General features: G+C 41.9%; 1 protein-coding gene across 1 annotated transcript in view; it reads left to right on the top strand.

The window, feature by feature from the left end:
• Positions 1–19,745, top strand: part of NALF1 (NALCN channel auxiliary factor 1) — a 484,400-nt gene that overhangs the window by 452,822 nt on the left and 11,833 nt on the right. The window contains exon 2 of the mRNA XM_072994625.2: positions 16,125–16,296. Coding sequence (XP_072850726.2) covers positions 16,125–16,296 — 172 coding nt within the window. The remainder of the gene's footprint in view (positions 1–16,124; positions 16,297–19,745) is intronic.

Genomic DNA, 19,745 nt, shown 5'->3' with positions numbered 1-19,745 from the left:
CTGCATTTCCCATAGGAATGCATTGAAAACCATTTAATCCGTATCTGCTCTTTTCTGTCCATAGAAACTAATGGGAAGCTGCTATTCTGCCTTCTGCCACTAGAGGGGGATATATTTTCTTTCTTTTTTCCCCTTAGGTTCAGGGAAGGCAGGGAACACTAAAGGCAGCACTTTAGAACTCTTTTTTTTAAAAAAAACGAAGCCAATTTTAAATAATGTTTTAAAGCATGTTGTGCTGATTTTTTCAGCACAAAAGCACTCAGGCAGGCTTTTTAGGTGCTGAGCAAGCCTCCAGAAGCCTGCTCAGAGCCAGCTGATCAGCTGTTAGGCGGGGAGAGGAGCGGGGAAAACCACAAAATGGCTGCCAGTCTCTTTCTGGGTGTCGGCTTTTAGCTCTTTCCTGCTCTTTTTCCTGTGGTTTGGGGGCTACCAAGGCCTGGTAAGTGACTTTATTTAACAGTACAGTATTTATTTTTAAGTTTCTGACCCTTTTCCCCCCTCCAGAAGCCTCTAAGGGGAGGGAGGGGGGACTTTTTCCCCTGTTCGTAACTCGAGGGAAGTTCGCATGTCGAGTCCTTACTTTCACTATAGGGCAGGTTCGTAACTTGAATTGTTCGCAAGTCGGGTCGTTCGTAAGTCGAGACCCCACTGTAGTAGTTTGTATCAGTAGAAGTACAGTGATATCTCTACTTACAAACTGGCCAGGCAGCGAATGATGGCAGAGAAAGGCGGCAATTGGGGCAAGGCCCAGGAACACCTCCCATGGTGGCGGAGAAGCTGCGCAGTGGGGGAGAAAGGCGGTGCTTGTGGTGAACCCCGGGAAAGCCTGTGGCGGCGGCGCTGGAGGCCCAGAAGGCTGAGCCCAGTTGGGATGGTCCGGTGTCTCGCCTCCCAGCGGCGGTAACAGCAGCACTGGAAGCCCAGGAGGCTGAGCCTCCCTTTTCCTAACCGTTGGGGCAAAAGAGCTACAAAGAAGCAGCCTCTTCGCCACCAACGGTTTGAATTTCCCGCCCTTTTCCCCTGCCTTTTTCGTTCATATCTTGAAGCTCCAGTCGCAAATAGAAGTAAAATTTTGCGGCCGGAGCTATTCATAAATTGGATCATTCGTAAGTAGGGATCTTCGTAAGCAGAGGTTCCACTGTACAGAGTCAAATTGAAAAAGGTATCCTAACTGGAATAATGTGTCCAGTTCTGATCACCACAGCTTCAGAAGGCTATTTTAAAAACAAATAAATAGAATGTGTCCAGAGGAGGAGGATGCAGATGGTAACTGGTCTGGAAACAAAACCCTTGGATAAGTTTAGCTGGAGGAAAGCCATTTCAAATATTTGAATGAGTGTCGGATCTTGACATTTCAAATATCAGAATGAGTGTCAGATCTTGCTTTCTGTGGCTTCCGAAGGTTGGCATTGAATGAACGATTTTAACTTACAGGAAAGGAGATTTATTTTAGAGAAACTATAGTAAGAATTTGATGGCAGTAAAAGCTGTTCAACAATGGAATGATCTACAGTTGAAGCTGGTGGACTTTCTTTCATTGAAGGTTCTTAAGGAAAGATTGGATGACCATCTGTTAGAGAGGCTTTAGTTGTTTTCCTGCATCAAGAAGGGACTGAACTTTATTTCCCTGTAGGTCCTTTCCAGCTCCATCAGTTCTGATTCTATAATTCTGTCCTGTAAAACAATGCAGAAGTCAAGGTGTTTTCATAAATGTACAGGTACTCAAGTGGTCCAAGTAGTTTTTTGAGGAAAAAGAATGAAAGAGAAGACCTGAACAGAAAGTCCAGATTTTATTTTCTGCAAACACGGAATAAAGGGAAGGAGGAAGAAAAGTTGATTTAAATCTCTGTTTGATTTGTCCCATTAAACCAAACATTTCAGCAGTGAAGCCAATTATGCTCATCCAGTTCATTGTTGAAAATTAAAGAAACCCTGTGCAGTTATGAACTGCTGGACAGCTTTGAAGCTGCACTTTTAGTGTCCCCTAAAACAATGCATCAATTACTATCCAGCCTGGCTGGTTGTAGTATGCAAATGGAGGATTGATCCCTGTTTCCTACCCACAGAGACACTGCCCCTAGCTACCTGAAATATTAGTATATGAAGTCAGGGAAGAAAAGTTGCAAAGCCAGTGCTGAAGGCCAAGGCCACCACCAGTAACAGACAGAATAAACAGTGTACTAATTGTGCTCATTAATATCTTGTGACATTGGCAAAAGCAAAAATAGATGCCATAAAATCCGCCTGCAGAGTAGTGTCAGAAATAGAAGTACTAGAAGTTTGTGAGTAGTGTACAACTGAACCAGGCATTACAGAAAGGTCAAAATATAGGCCTACATTTAATTGCTAATCCCAATTAAAATAGACCCATTGAATCAATGGGAGCTCATCAATGTTGACTTACATTTGAGCACTTAATTCAGTAGGTTTGCTCTGACTGAAATTAGTATTGGATTTAGGTACCAATCTTCAGCATAAACCAGTGTTCCGTATTCTGAGTGTGGGGAGGAAAGAAAGATAGTGATTATCTCCTAGTGACAATATCATTTCTATAAGTTAAAAAAAGGACCCTTAAATGTAGCCATCTTTTACCCTTGTATTAATTTATTGTTGCTTTGTGCCTACAGCAATCCTAAGAGGGCTTTCAATGTAAATGAGATATTTAAGGAGTAGCTTTAACAGTCCATACATCTCAGTGCGTTTCCATGACTAATCAGGGATTCAAACCTAGGCCTCTTGAGCTACAGTCCCTTACTCTATCCACCACACTGGGTATCCCTCAGGATTAATACAAGTTGTTCATACAGTATTTGGATGCCAATTCTGATATGTATTACCTAATTTTAATATAATATCCTGATGACCAGCAAGGTGATTAGAGGGATTTAAATGTGGAGAAAGATAAGATCTCATCCTTCTTCCAGGGATCTTACCAACAAGAGAAATCTAGATGCGAGACTTAACAGTAGTTGAACATAAGATTTTCTGTTGTTGACTCTTACTTACATGCATCATGTTCTGGATTATTGATTGTAAAATCCATAGCTTCTAATTTTGAATGTTCAGCTTGCATTTCTTGGACCTCTGAAGAAGGAAAACTTACTCAAATCAAGCTTCTCAACTCTTTTCACAAGTTTGTTGGTTATTTTTGTTTAATTTTAAAAATACAATTTAATTAATGTAGAAGAGAGAAATCTGAGCCAGGTGTGGAGCAAGGAGAGTCATAAGCTTCGTGGGCTGCCTGATCACGCTATTGAAAAGTGCTTCGAAAACTATTCTTTTGACCACAGCTTCCAAAATCCCCCAGCCAGCATGGCTACTACTTTCTGTAATGTTTGGGATTAGTTCTTTGGCAGCAGGTTCTGAGTGTCTAATAACCCAAACACCCCACAGCATTGTTAACTGGACAGCTTATATTTCAGCCTTAAATTTAAGAGATTTGTCACAGTACAAATTGTATAGAGATATTGTTTTTAAGACAGTTTAAAAAAGAATTTCACTGTAATGAAATAAACTATATTTTCTGTGTTACCTTTTAAAATCCCTCTCCCCACCCCATTTCAAATCAAGGACATGTGGAGAAACTGAACACACAGACATAAACATACAAGCAAACACAACATCCCTCCCCTCCTCTCATTAAACCTGAGGGATTTGCTTCCTGAAATTACCCTCAGTAATTACCCTTAGAATGGAGTTGGCAATTTGTGGCTCTCTAAATGCCTCTTGAGATGTTCTAGGTACAAGATGAGCGTGAAGGTTTGACAAGAGAATCACAAGAAACAACTTGGTTTTTTTCTCATGTACTGTACAGTACTATTCACTCTGCTATTATAGTCCTTGGCCATGAGAAAATAACACATCCCTCTTATTTTAAAGACTTACTAAATGAGGTTAGGGTGGGAAATTACCAAATAAGGTTTGAAATGTTATCTATTTAATTCATAGGGATCCTGCTGCACATTTTTTTTTTCTCTTGGAACTTAAACAGCAGTACCAACAGGGCTTATAAGAAGACTTGAGTGTCTTTATTAGAATGCAGCACTTTAGGTCGACCTGGGCTCAAATTCTCTCTCTGACATGACACTCAGTGGATGACCTTGTAGTCATCGGCTCTCAGCCTAATTTATCTCACATGGGCTGACCTGGAGGTAAAATCAGAAGGACAAAGCATTACATGAACACCTTGCGGGAAAAATAGGAGATACTATAGAATGTTATAAAATGTAAATAAAATAAGTAACTGTAATGATGGTCCAACTATGTCAAAATGCATACGGCAAGAAACACAGAAGCAGCTCAATAAATCTAGGTCTAATTCACTGGGAAGATGCTTATTTTGTCACAAATTTTTGGTGATGATGTGTGCATAAGAGTTAATAGGACAGAACTAGAAACTCAGTGGCAGCAGGGCAGGACAGATGCAATACCCACTTAAAGGAAGTGAAAGATACTAAATAACAAGCAGAAAAGGGACACCTTCTCTCCATCAGTCATAGCCATAGTTTGCTTTTGTGACATAGGTGAAGGAAATTATTTTTAGTGCAGCACAGTTTAAAAGCCAGGTGCCTGCCTCTGCTGCAGCAATAAAAATACTTATGTAATATATTTACACCCACATGTGTACATAATTCAGCCCACAATTGCATTTTTGCTGACACATTTAAAATGTACATCTTTGGCAATCTTAACAATAAACTGTAGCTAATTATTGTGCCTGGCTGACTACTTTCCTTTCTATCTCTGAGCCTCCATCTGCGATCCATTCCTTTTTTGGCATTCATTTTTGAGTGGATTATTTTACCTATTTCATTGGATTACTTTTCTTGTCCCATTGGCCCTTTTCTCTCTTGAATTATTTTTTGCTATTGCGTGGCCTGCTTCTTATTGCTGGGCTCAAAGAAGACAGGAGAAGGCATCAAATATGGAAAGAGAAATCTCCGCATATTCTAGTATTTTTGTTGGTGGTGGGAGATCTGATTGTATTTTTGCTTTAGCTTGCATGTTCTTGAGTTTTGACAGAGGTGACTCATGTGTGTGTGTGTGTTGTGTGTGTGATAGATAGATAGATAGATAGATAGATAGATAGATAGATAGATAGATAGATAGATAGATAGATAGATAGATAGATAGATAGATAGATAGATAGATAGATAGATAGATAGATAGACGAGAGAGAGAGAGAGAGAGAGAGTATAATTTGGATATTTCTTCCCCGTGTGTGTATTTGTGTTAGTGAAGGGCTTTCCCTATTCAACTGTTTTTTTTAAAAAATTCTTAGATAATTTACTAAAAAAATATATTTATTTATTTATTAGCAGGGGTTTGGGAACTGACCTGTTTTCTTCTGTGGAGATGGGATGGGCTGTGTGGGTGGACTTTGTGACTGCATACCACTGGGCTGTGTGGGTGCTTGTACTGATCTGATAATGATTTTTCTTTCTCATTTTGTGTTGCCTGCTTTGGGGATAGATTGAATCTCTGTTGTCTTGATTTCGCTTTTTTTGATACAGTTTTTACAGTGTTTTTGAGTTTTTGGGGGTTAGTGCCTGAAGACATGAAACACAATAACCCAAAAGAGATGGTATTTTCGGGATTGTGCATGGCTGATATAAAATTCAAAGACTGGTGCATGAAAGACTTGAAAATGAAAGAGGCATCCTCAAAAAGAACCCAATATAAAACATTTTGCCATATACATCCCTAAAAATGACAATCTGATTTAAGAATAGATGATAATGAACCTACCCGGCAGTTAAGATCTAGCCAGGGGGCCCTTTTGAAAGAGCCGTCCATTAAGGAGGTAAGAGGGATGGCTTGTAGACAAAGGGCCTTTTCGGCAGCTGCCCCCAGACCATGGAATGCCCTCCCAACTGAGATTCATCTGGCGCCGATGCTGATGACATTTCGGTGCCAGGTCAAAATCTTCCTGTTGCAGAAGGCTTTTAATTGAAATAATATTAGCTGTGGGTCTGGTGGCAATATATATATTATATAAAGTATACAATTAAAATATTTTATATATATATATATATATATATATATATATATATATATATATATATATATATATATATATATATATATATATATATATATATATATATATATATATATATATATATATATATATATATATATATATATATATATATATAATATTTTAATTGTTTTGAATTTTTATTGTATTTAAAATGTTGTAAGCCTCCCAGAGACCTTTGGGTAGTGTGGGCGGCATATAAATAAATAAATAAATAAATAAATAAATAAATAAATAAATAAATAAATAAATAAATAAATAAATAAATAAATAATAATAATAATAATAATAATAATAATAATAATAATAATAATAATAATAATAATAATAATAATAATAATAATAATAATAATAATAATAATAATAATAATAATTTGCTGTGCCTTTCTCCCTAAAAAGGACACAAGGCAGCTTACATCACTAAAAGACAATATTTAAAGCTGAAAACAATTAGTATACAAAGATACCTTACATCATTAAAAGACAATGTTTAAAGCTCAAAAGAAGAAGTATACAAGTACTAAAAGGAATCAGACAAATACCTCTCTGGGAAATGATAAGCAAAAGGAAGATTAAAACACATAACACATTGAAAACAGTAAGGCACAACCATCCATTGAAAAACCCCAGTGACTCAGGGAAAGCTTGCCTGAATAGAAAGGGTTTTGCTTACTTGTGGAAGGACAGCAAAAATGGGGCAAGTCTGGCCTCCTGTAGCAAGTAGTTCCAAAGTCTGGGAGCAGCATCAAAGAAGGCTTTCTTCTGTGTCCCCACCAAATACACCTGTGAAGGTGGTGGGACTGTGAGAAAGGCCTCCCTGGATGGTCTTAACACCCAAGCAGGCTCATAATGAGAGACAAGATGCTTGGGATAGTCCTTTTACCTAATTTACCATAGCTCCTTCTATGCTTTCATGTATGTGACAGTCTTTTGTACCTAATCTGTTTCTGATCTTTTCAACTGTGAAATTACTCTGGAACTTTTTGTGTGCAAAGAATGTGCTCGATCTATAGAGTTTGGGTTCCTCCACTATGTTTTAAACTTCAGATTCATTCTTGGTTAAGACTTGTGGCTTTGAATTCAAAGTGTGCTGCTTATATACTGCCCCATATCGTCTGGTCTTTTGTAAATGCAGGTTCTGCTTAGTTCCCATGCCTGATCCCTGTTGATAAGGCTCTTTTAACACAATTTTATCCAGTATTTCTCCAGAGTAGCTTATTCCAAGATGCTTGTGTGGATGTTCCAGCCCAGCAAGGCAATTCTGTTGCCTTACTTCTGTAACACATGAGTGGTGATGTAATATAAGGTACACCAAGGAAATCCATTTTCCCCTTAGATGGCCTGAAATATGTACGCTGTATTCAGCATTCTTAAGGGGCAAAGCAATGTTCAACAAAAATTTCCAGCAGCAGAAGCCGAAACTGTTTCTCTCCTGCTCATTGAAAGCTGACAATCCATTTCTATGTCAAAATTGCCTTCTCCTTGCTAACTTCATCTACCCACTTCTGCTATGGCCAAGTCCTTGAGAATCAACAGCCTCTTTCCTTTCTCACAGTGGAGCCAAATTTAACAGGAGTAATTATTCAATATTTGTATTTTATCAGTAGGGGAAACGCATTGAAAGCACAAGAGGATACTGAGTTATCTGTTTCAAAAGACTGCACAATTGTAAAAGCTTATTTCAAATAAAAAAGTAGAAGTTTCACCCAGACTTCTATCTTGTAAATAATGAAAAATAACAGTAACATGGAAGCTCACCTTAAGCAATTAATATTACATTTGTAATGAGAATATTTCCCCCTTCAAGGTACAATGTGTAAAATCCAACTGAAAGTGGTAATCATAAACCACAGATTAACAATAATGGGTTTTTTTTAAGCTGGTCACCTAGCAACTTTGCTGCTACCTGCTGCCACTGCAAATAAGCTGAAGATAACGGCTTTGTGGGTAATTATAGAAATTAAACTTTTACTGACACAAATTAAAACTAGAACAGATAAAATGAAATAGGTTTAAATTGAACCAAGTTATCTTGGAAATTACCCCCTTTCAAGCTTCCAGCTGTTGAATGTGCAGTTTTCATTCTTTCCCCTCCTCCTTTAAATTCTCATTGCGCTTTTCATGAAAGCCAGGTTTGGGGGGGGGGGGGGTCTAGGGAGGAAAATAATCAGCTATTCTATGTTGGTTTTTACAATCACTGGCAGAAGAAATGTTCTTACTAATCCCCTCGGAAGTGCTTAAGTGACCATTATCCAATAGCCTGGACAAAAATAATATTAACAAACTGTAGCAGGTAATTATTCCACACACCCCCACTCAGATTCATTGTTTAAATGAGCATCCTGCCCTTTTCTAAAGGCTTTGGATAGATGAAGTGTTTTCAGAACAGATGCTGTTGTTATGTGCTGTCAAGTTGCCTCTGACTTATGGTGACCCTATAAATGAGCGATCTCCAAAAACTCCTGTCCTTAACCGCCCTACTCAGCTCTTGTAAACTGAAGCTTGTAGCTTCCTTCAGTCCTTCTTGTATCTGGCCTTTGTCTTGCCCTTCCACCTTTTCCATCATTATTGTCTTTTCCAGGAATCCTGCCTTCCCCTGATGTGCCCAAAGTAGGGCAGCTTCAACATGTTTGCCTCCAGAGAAAGTTCAGGCCTGATTTGCTCTCAGACTCATTTGCTCATCTTCCTGGCAGTCCAGGGTATCCACAAAGTTCTCCCCGACAGAACAGATAAAAGACATCTATTCTTTTAAAAACGCGCTCTTCTTGCTACTGAATGTATTTATTTATTTGCTTATAAACAGACACTCCCCTTCTAAAAGTAAAAATAAACTCCAAGTGGATTGCCACAGAATGTAAAAGGCTAAAGCAAATCAGAACTAAAACTCATTTCCAACCTTTTATAAGAAAGGTCTTCTTGACAGTGCTTCTGGTAGATGTTCAGGCCTCCCCTTTGTTAAACTTCCCAAGGAAGGGAGCAGAATATCGGAGCTTCCAAGATCTGTTAAAATATATGGACGGGGTGTCACACAGTTTAGCAAGGTCATAGGGAGATAGGCCAAAAAGCTGCCAGGTGGGGAAAAGAGATTTGGGGTAAAATCTGGCAATATGGGCAAGACAGCCAGAAGAAGATAGTAGACCACAGTTGCCTCCATGGTTATGAGAAGCTACTGAGACCATCTCTTTAGAGGAACGTTTTTGATCAGACACAGGTATTACTGAAAGTATTTCTTAGTTAATCACAATGCTTGTTAGCGGTGAAAGAAGACTGTTTCAAATATCTGTACAGTCCACACTGTTTAGAAGACAAATATGAAAAGTAACTCACACATACAGCAAGTCAGTGATTGTAAGCTTTTTTTTTTTTTTTAAGAGCCAGTCAATAATAGGCTTGAACTGCATCCCCTCAGAAATACCAAGGTCGAAGGGTTAGGTTCTGGATGTGAAATGCTAAACTGTTTATAGACATGTTTACGGACAACCATTTATAGTTATGTCCTTTAATCTTGACATGTGGAGGTCTCAAGTAATAAATGCAATTACTGTATATTTTTATACAGAATGTCTTTCTCCTGAAGGATCAAAGCACCCTGCAGTGCATTTTCTTTTAGATGCTGTAGCCTAGATCTATTCTTTACTTGCAAACAACCAGCACCACCTTCTGTGAATATGTGTGACATACTTTAGATAGCAAAGCTGTAACAAACAAACCAGTCAGTGTATTACCCTAGAAGCTCTTTTTCTGTATTTTTGTTTCCTGAAAAGTATACTTCTTTTCCAAGCTTCCTACTAGATTGAAATGGTGGATGCCATGTGTTAAAAATAAAGGAGGTGTTTCAGGTATATGCATAGCCAGAGGTGCAAAATTCTAAGCAGATAAAAACTGCAGGTTCTTGGTTGTTGGGCTCTGGTGATTTGGCAACAGGGTTGCTGAAGAGGACAGGAAGCGAGTATCTCGTCCTTTACCAGTTATAGTTCGGGCAGCAATATTTTCTAATTTGTCTACCTGCTGGCAAGTTTACATTGCACCTCCTCCTGTGCTCCAATATTGTAAATAATCATAAATATTACAAAATGCCGATAAACATCCAGAGTTCTCCTTCCAGGCCTTGGTAAGTGTGACCTCCCGGATATTTTCCCAGACGTGAGAACTAATGGGTGTTACATACAGCACTGATGTTACCTGTCTGTCATGGGTTTGGAGGGAAAGTTCCATCCTATGGGGAGTGGAAGGCGGGACATCAGGAGGAGGGGCTGTACTGTATATATATGTGGAGCGTGTGTGGTGAAGAGAGACACACTAGGAGATGCTGAGAGACACTGGGTTGTGACGAAGCAGCAGCTGGGAAGAAGAAGCTGTTGTGGGAGTCTGTGTGTCAGACAGGGTACTACTGTGTGTCAGAGTACCAACCTGATAGGTTCAGGTGTCTGTTGGTTAGCCAGAACTGATAGGTTCAGGGTCTGTGCTTCAAGTTAAGGGTTCTGGGTGAACCAAACTGTATGCTTGTATGTGTGAGAATAAGCCACGTTACTTTATCTTATTCACCTGATTGTTTTATTTTCCCTGTGTGTATTTAAAATAAACCTTATTCTTTTTATTGTTTAAAAATCCATCCCTGGTCTGTGTGACTTCTTACAGGGAATGGTTGGTGGCAGCTTAGTGTAACGTGTGGCAGATCCCAGTAGGTCTGGGTTTGTCACATTGATTGGTGTCCAGCGTGTGGGATACGACTGGTCCAGTTGTCCAGTGGTCCAGCAAAGCCTTGGCAAGTGTGCCCAGAGCAAGGGGGGTCTAGTCAGGGACAGTCTGAGGCGCGTAGGTAATCTTCTAGGTGTACCTCACGGGGAGGTGCGCTAGTAGAAGAACGTGCCAACTGGGGAGACTTAGATTAAGGTGCTCTGAGGCAGCCTGGTTTTGGGGGGGAAAAGCTGAGGCAAAACTGAGTAGTAACAGCGAGCTAGCTTGCCAGCTGAGAGGCCCAGCAGAGGGGGGTAGGCTCTGACTCGATACTGTTGCAAGTAGTGCTGAAGAACAGCAGCAATCTCTAGGGAGAGCTGGTTCTGAGGCAAGAAGGAAAAAAGTGGTCGTTTTATTTTGAGGCTTGACTTTTTAAAGCAGCCTGTTCTGAGGGGGGATTATGCCCTTGACTCGAAGCCAGATGGCCGAAATGAGTGAAGTGAAAGACCCCCAGATTGACCAAGGTTCTGAGGATGAATTTGGCTCAGTGCAAGGTGACAGCACAGGAGAGCAGAACCCAGAACTCAGAAAATTGCTCATAGCCCAACAGCATGAACTGAGGATGAGGCAATTGGAAAAAGAAGAAAGATTAGAGAGAGAGAGAATGGAAATGGAGAGGGAATTGCAGAGAGAGAAAATGGCGTTTGAATTAAAAAAATTGGAACTGATGAATCAGAACAATAATAACAATAGGGATTCTGAGGGAGGCCAACTGTCTAAAGCTGACCTGAAGAAATTCCCTGTGTACCACAAGGGAGATTGTCCTGAGGTGTTCTTTTCCTTAGTGGAAAGAGCGTTTGTGGACTTCTCAGTGAGGGAAACTGAGAAGATGACCATCATGCGATCTTTAATCAGTGGTAGCCTGGCTGAGGTTTATGCCGAGATGCCTGAGGAACTGATGAAAAATTTTGCAGAGTTTAAAAAACTGGTGTTTGCCAGACATGGGATAAATGCAGAGCAGCTGAGACAAAGATTCAGGTCCCTCACCAAGAAACCAGAACAGACTTTTACCCAAGTGGGGGCCCAATTGGTGAGGCTGCTTGAGAAATGGCTATCGCAGGAGGGAACAGAGACCTATGAGCAGCTTAAAGACTTGATAGCCCTGGAACAGTTCTATTCAGTCCTGCATGGGGAATTGAAATTCCAGGTGAGGGAAAGGAAACCGAAATCTGTGGCAGCAGCCGCAGAGATCGCAGATTTTATTTCCCAAATAAGAAAGCCCTTGGGTGAGGGGAGATCTGTAGGGAAACCCAAAGAAACCTACAGCAAGTACTCTCAGGGACCAGGGAAAAGCCAGCAAGGGGGAGGGGCCCATGGTGAAGGGAAGCCCTCAGACATGAAACTAAGACCTCAGATTTTGGAGGGAAAACCAAAACAAGATGAGAGAGAATCAAAATACACCAGAAAATGTTATTTCTGTCAGGGAAAGGGTCATCTAATCTCAGAGTGTGAGAAATTAAAGCAGCTAAAAGGAATGGTGCCTCAGGAGTCTAGTGGAACCAAGCCAAAAGCTGTGTTCTGTGTCCAGAAAGAGCAAGGCTCAGTGTCACAGAGGGAGCCTGTTGCCATGACTACTCAGTCTGGAACAGCTACCGCTGCTGATCAGGCTGAGGAAAATGGTCCTCTTATAGAGGTAAAGCGCTGCTTGCTGGTGAAAACAGATTCTCCGTTGTTTGAGACAGCAGGGGTGGACGTAGGAATACTTGACCGTCAGTATAGGGGGCTGCGGGACACTTGTTCCCAGGTAACCCTGTGCCATCCAGATATTATTCCTCGGGAGTTTATAATCCCAAATGAGAGCATGAAGGTAGCAGGGATTGAGGGGCAGGTAATCTCTCTGCCAGTAGCAGAGGTACCTGTCAACTTTCAAGGCTGGAGGGGAGATTGGCGGCTAGCGATTTCATCGACTCTGCCAGCAGCCGTGCTCGTGGGAAATGACCTGGCTGAACATGTGAAACGGGTGCTAGTGATTACACGCTCACAAGCCACCACAGGGACAGTTCAGGGGGGTAATGATGAGCCAGAGACGGAAGCAGAGGGGAGTTCAGAAGCTGTGGTGGAAACCTTGACCACAGACAGCAGATTTGGACAGGAGCAAAAGGCAGACGCCACTCTCCAAAAGTGTTTTGAACAGGTGACTGACGCCCAGCTAACACCTGAAACCCCAGTGAGATTTCTGGAGGAAAAGGGGATGTTATATAGAGAAACCCTGAGGAATATCTCAAAAGGGGGAGATGGGATCAGAAGTCAGCTGGTGGTACCTGAAAAGTATCGCCCCATGATCTTACAAAGGGGTCACTCTGACATGTTTGCTGCACACTTAGGAGTGAACAAAACACAGCGGAGAAGGGTGAAAGGGCCCCTTGATTTGATCAAACAAAATTGGGAGCAGATCACCCAGGATGACCCACAAGACGTTGTGACTTACATAGACACCTTGATGAATGACCTAAGGAGAAATCTAGAGCTGGCAGCAGAAAACCTGCAAGCTCAGAAGGTCAGACAGAAAACATGGTATGACCACAAAGCTAGAGAGAGGCACTTTGACCCAGGGGAGGAAGTGCTTTGGCTTAGGCCCTGCAGAGAGAATAAACTGCAGCTCAAATGGGCAGGACCATATAGGGTCATTTCCAAGATGTCAGACCTGAACTACCTAATAGAGCAGGAGGAGAACCAAGCAAGGAGGGTGGTTCATGTGAATGCCCTAAAACCCTACTACAGAGGGGAACAGAGGGTTTTATTCGCGATAAAAGCGGCTGAGAGTGAGGAAGCGGAATTACCCTTCTGGGAGGGTAGAGGGGAAGTAAAATACAACCCAGAGGAGGTAAAGATCAGTCCTGCACTCACCCAAGACCAGCAGCAAGAACTAAAAATGCTGCTTAGTAAATATCAACAGGTGTTTTCCAACAAGCCGGGGATAGTGAAGGGAGTGATGCATCGGATCCACACAGGGGATGCACCCCCGCAGGCAGTATCCCCATACCGAGTAACGGGACCCTATAGGGACAAGGTGCGGAAGGAGCTGGACGAGATGCTGAGGGAGAACATAATCGTCCCCTCTTCTAGTCCTTGGTCCTCTCCGATAGTCCTTGTGGACAAGCCTGATGGGAGCATTAGGTTTTGTGTTGATTACAGGAAATTAAACCGTGTAACCACTCCTGATGCCTACCCAATGCCCAGGCTAGACAACCTGATTGAAACCATAGGGGGTTGTCGGTTCATCTCATCATTGGACCTGGTAAAGGGATATTGGCAATTAAGAATTGATCCCAGGGATCAAGAAAAGACTGCCTTTTGCAGCCCTTTTGGTCTCTATGAGTTTCGAGTCCTGAGCTTTGGTCTCAGAAATGCACCAGCCACATTCCAAAGGCTGATGGACCAGACCTTGGCAGGGCTCAGTGACTTTACAGTGGCCTACATTGACGACATAGGGATCTTCAGTAATACCTGGGAAGATCACCTGATACACCTGGAGTTAGTGCTGCAGAGGTTAAGTGCAGCAGGGCTAACAGTAAAGGCCAGCAAGTGTCAGCTGGGTAGCCCAGAAATAAAATACTTGGGTCACATGGTAGGGGGAGGAATGATAAAACCCCTGGAGGCCAAAATAGAAGCTGTTCGTGATTGGCCTAGACCCAACACCAAGAAAAAAGTCAAATCATTTCTTGGGTTGGTGGGCTACTACAGAAAGTTCATCCCGAGGTTTAGCGAGATTGCGGCTCCGCTGACCGATCTGACGAGGAAGAAGGCTGATGACCGCATCCCGTGGACCAGCGACTGTGAGGCGGCGTTCCAGAGGTTGAAGGAGGCGTTAATCAACTATCCAGTCCTGCGGGCTCCAGACTTCGACCGGGAGTTCATCATCTACACCGATGCGTCTAACAGCGGGGTAGGAGCAGTTCTGTGCCAGGAGGATGAGAATGGTGACCAGCATCCAGTGTCCTACCTGAGTAGGAAACTTCAAAAAGGTGAGAGACATTTGGCAACCGTGGAGAAGGAGTGTTTGGCCATAGTCTACGCGATCCAGAAGGCCAAGCCTTACATCTGGGGAAGACATTTTATTCTGTGTACTGACCATTCACCATTGCAATGGTTAAAGACAATGAAAACCCACAATAGCAAACTTATGAGGTGGGCTTTAAACCTACAGGACTATGACTTTGAAGTGAAGGTGGTCAGAGGGTCAGTGAACTGTGTTGCTGACGCCTTATCAAGAAGACCTGAAGAATGAAGACGGCGAAAGAAACATGGACTATGTGTATATAATGATGACAAAAAGTTAAATGTACCTGTTTTTTGAATTTGGTTTGTATGAATAAAGGTAAATTGATGTAATGTATATGGTAAATGTTTAAATGCCTATTTGCTATGGTTTAACTTAGAATGTAAGTATAAGTAAGTATAATATGGTATGTATAACTGTTTTTGTGTATTTTATTCAGGTTGTTTTTTGGTGAAAAGCACCTTAGCTTTCCCCCTACAAAACAACTTATAAAGAGGGGAGGTGTTACATACAGCACTGATGTTACCTGTCTGTCATGGGTTTGGAGGGAAAGTTCCATCCTATGGGGAGTGGAAGGCGGGACATCAGGAGGAGGGGCTGTACTGTATATATATGTGGAGCGTGTGTGGTGAAGAGAGACACACTAGGAGATGCTGAGAGACACTGGGTTGTGACGAAGCAGCAGCTGGGAAGAAGAAGCTGTTGTGGGAGTCTGTGTGTCAGACAGGGTACTACTGTGTGTCAGAGTACCAACCTGATAGGTTCAGGTGTCTGTTGGTTAGCCAGAACTGATAGGTTCAGGGTCTGTGCTTCAAGTTAAGGGTTCTGGGTGAACCAAACTGTATGCTTGTATGTGTGAGAATAAGCCACGTTACTTTATCTTATTCACCTGATTGTTTTATTTTCCCTGTGTGTATTTAAAATAAACCTTATTCTTTTTATTGTTTAAAAATCCATCCCTGGTCTGTGTGACTTCTTACAGGGAATGGTTGGTGGCAGCTTAGTGTAACGTGTGGCAGATCCCAGTAGGTCTGGGTTTGTCACAATGGGACATTAGTAAATTAACATAGGAAGATTATTTCCTGGAAATGGAACATAAATAACACACTAAGAAAAATAGTTAAGTGCTAGTCTCCTAGAATATTATCCTCTGTTATATATATTTATACAGAATATCTTTCTCCTAAAGGATCAAAGCACCCTGCAGTGTATTCATACATATAATATGTAAAATACATATTCATACACATATTTGTGTAAAAGATAATCTGAGCATTGCTGCTTGGTTTCGTCCATATGTCTGACTAGTTTTTCTTCTTTCTTTTCCCTCCTCCTTCTTCCTCTTAGACTGTCTACAAAGCCTGGCTCTGTTCCCAGTTATTTGAAGTCACACAGTCTCACTGCAACCACACAATTCCTTGCAAGCAATACTGTTTGGAGGTTCAGACAAGGTGTCCGTTTATATTACCAGACAACGATGATGTCATCTATGGAGGATTATCAAGTTTCATCTGTACAGGTATGGCAGACTCTAAAAGCTTTTATGAGCACGCGTGTCACAGTCCAAGATATCCCAGGCAGCTTATCACCAGGTGCGAGGGCATCAAGTCCCAAGGCACTCGCTATGCAGTTGGTTGTGACCAACAGAGGCGGGAGCACAAGGCTGGGAGAGCAGAGCCAGAACAAGGTGCCGAGATGCAGGAGGCAAGCAGAGGCAAGAGCAGGGGCCAAGGCAGGAACAGAAGCAGGACAGGAACACTGGAGTCAAGACACAGAGATGTAGGAATACTGGGACACAGGGGATCAGGAACAGCAAGGCATGGCCAAAAACTTTTGTTGCTGAGACAAGTTCTGGGAGGGAGAACCACTCCTTAAACAGGCCTTTCCTCAAGGTTTCCAGGCCTGCAAACACCAGGCTGAATCAGGCTGGCCTCAATCCTGCAGCTGCCAGGGCAGTGTGGGCCAGCTCCTGACAATACGCTTCGGCAGTGAGGTTCACTGAAGGCATACAGTGGTACCTCGGTTTACGTCAGTTTCAGTTTATGAGCTGAAATCCATAGAAAATAATGCCCCAGTTTACGTCCCCCCCCCCGTACAAAAGGGTTTCTCCAGGAAGCATTGTGCCTGGAGTTTTCTAGTGCCACCCCCGTTCCTAGCACAATCTGCCATTCGGTTTATGAAATTTCTCCATTACATAATGTCCCAGAGGACGTATTACTTTCATAAACCGAGGTATGCCTGTACTACAATAATTGTACAGTGGTGCCTCGCTTTATGATTGCCCTGCATTACGACAAATCCACATTACGATGATCTTTTTGCGATCGCAAAACGATGGTCCAAGTGGGGGGGATTTCGCTTTGCGATGATTGGTTCCCTGATTCGGGAACTGATTCTTCACAAAACAATGATTTTTCAACAGCTGATCGGCAGTTTCAGAATGGCCACCAGGTAAATAAAATGGCTCCCCGCTGTGTTTAGGGATTGATTCCTCACTATACAGGCAGCAAAAATGGTCGCTGTATAGAGGATCTTCACTGGACGGTGAGTTTTAAGCCCATTGGAATGCACTGAAAGGTTTTCAATGCGTCTCAGTGGGCTTTTTATTTTCGCTTTACGATGTTTTCACTTAACGGCAATTTTCCTGGAATGGATTATCGTCGTTAAGTGAGGCACCACTGTAATTGACCAGAGCTCTGAGGCTTTCTTCACTTTGAAGAAGGAATAGCCAAGCCTGTGAAAGCCCCTCATCTCTGTGGATCCCTGTACCTTCCCTTCCTGGCCAGAATCCCACTTCAGCCCCTTTTGCTGACAGTGCTGTTTTCTCCACCATCAGAAGCCAGAAAAATCTTCTCTTTCTCCTTATATCTGTACATCATTCAAATAGTCCCCATAGGTTCAGAGCCCTACCCTCCTCCCTGCCCATCACTGTCTCAACTTGAGTCAACTGTCTCATATACAATTCATTCTATTTGTTCTCTTTTCATGGCATTTCTTGAGTATAATTCTACTGTAATGGTCTTTTTTAATTTCTCATTCATGGGACCTGCTCAATAGTTACTGGGTGGCTTTACTCTTCTAGAGCTGCCTAGATCAAGGGACATCAAGGTGGCAACCTGACAGAAGTTTTAGACTACACCTTCCACAAGTCTCTGTGTTGGCCCTGCTGGCCTCACACGAAGGGATGGGAATTGTCCAAAATAGCTAGTGGGATGTGTGTGACATATTGCTAACCCCAGTGTAGGTAAAGCTTCATGTTCTGTTGATTGGTCAGAATGCAAAGAAAGAAGTTATATATGTTTACCTTTTCAGTGAACTCATAATCCAGCATTTGCTGCCTAACTAGCATAGCACAATATAGTCCTCACCTACCTGCTGCACTGCAGTTTTAGAATGGCAGCTGCAGAAGTAGTTCCTGGTTGGCCACAGATTGAGTGTTAACCTGTCCTGAGAGCTTGGAAAAGTTGCTTTTTGGACTACAACTCCCAGAAGCCCCAGCCAGCATATGGCCATGCTGGCTGGGAGAGTATGAAATTGTAGCTCAAAAGAAATTTCTCCAACCCCTGAGGTGTACACTAGATTACTCTGAGTAGGCATACTCGCTAAGTTCTTCCTTGTCCATTTTGACTGTTTGGCTTGTTTGAGACAATTTGGTGAGGAATTCGCAGGATTTCTTGTCTTCTGCTGCAAACATGACAAAGGCTTCTCTTAGCTCTGATAAGCACAGAGAGCAAGCGTAAAACAACTGGCGGATGGTTCAGAAAGATATAGATTTAAAATCAAGGCTTAAAAATCAGCAGATGCGCACAAAACAAATCCGCAGTCATTACTTGATTGTTCTGTTGCAATCATCTTCGCCAATGTGAGGAATGATTTAAGTACGCAATGAAATCTTGGGCAGTCTTTACAGATGAGGAGAAGAATAGCAAAATTCTTTCTTCCTGTCCGTGAAGACGAGACAAGCTAAGACTTACATCCTGAACTGTTTATATCTCTTAAGAATGAGCTCATAAAACAAATGTACCTACACTTGCGGTGCTACCACTTTTCTTTACATTCTGCACACAGTGTGTCATACAGCCATGTCCACTGGAAAAAGGGGAAAGAGGCCATGTGGCTGGATTTATTCACTTGTGATGACACATGCATTTAAAATATCTCATGTAGTTTGGTAGATATGTGAACTGAGACTCCTTTCGAGATGAAGAACACATGCTGGGGCAATGTATAAATTTCCCCATTCTATATTTCTGTAACTCAAAAAGCAAAGCAAGTACAGTACATCAGTAAAAAGAACAAGTTCTTCTTAAGGTCAGTTTTTCATCTTAATATAGTGGGAGAAAAGAAATACTGCGAAATACTGCAGGGAGCATCATTAATTATTTAGTAAGAACTATCCTTTATCATACCTGCTTTTGACACTGCTATTAACTCTAATATATGCATACAATATCATGGCTAATTAAATCTGCTGAATATGCAGGGCTGCAGACCTTATTCTTAACTCTGAAAGATGCATAACTGATATTACAAAATGATAGGGAGTGCTTCTCCTCCCTGGAAAACTTACTGTGAGAAGGGAGCTTTGCTTTCCAAATAGCCATACCTGCCAAAATCATCCCACAAGGGAGAAATTGAATCAGGTCCTTCACTAGCAACCCCCCCCCCCGCCCAGCTTGCAGAATAAGTAGAGAGGGACACCTCATCAGTTCAACCTGATCACAAGGTGTTGCTTTCTTTACCTTTTTAATTAATCTGAAAAAAAGAGAGTTTGGAAACTGAGGATCTTCATGCTCCTTGCAGTGGTTCTGTTCCTGCAGCCTTTAGAGTCCAAATATATGAACAAATACTAAGCTGAGAATCCAGATCACACGATCTTTCCCTGAGAAGGGCACAGGCCCATCAAATGTTCCCACAGTCACTGCTCCACAAGGATCCATAGAGAGCTTTTAAGATTAAGCCCAGCTC

This window comes from Pogona vitticeps, chromosome 3 (genome assembly GCF_051106095.1).
Source record: "Pogona vitticeps strain Pit_001003342236 chromosome 3, PviZW2.1, whole genome shotgun sequence".
NCBI lineage: Eukaryota > Metazoa > Chordata > Lepidosauria > Squamata > Agamidae > Pogona > Pogona vitticeps.
Note: the sequence above shows the minus strand (reverse complement) of the source record. Positions and strands in the feature narration are given on the sequence as shown.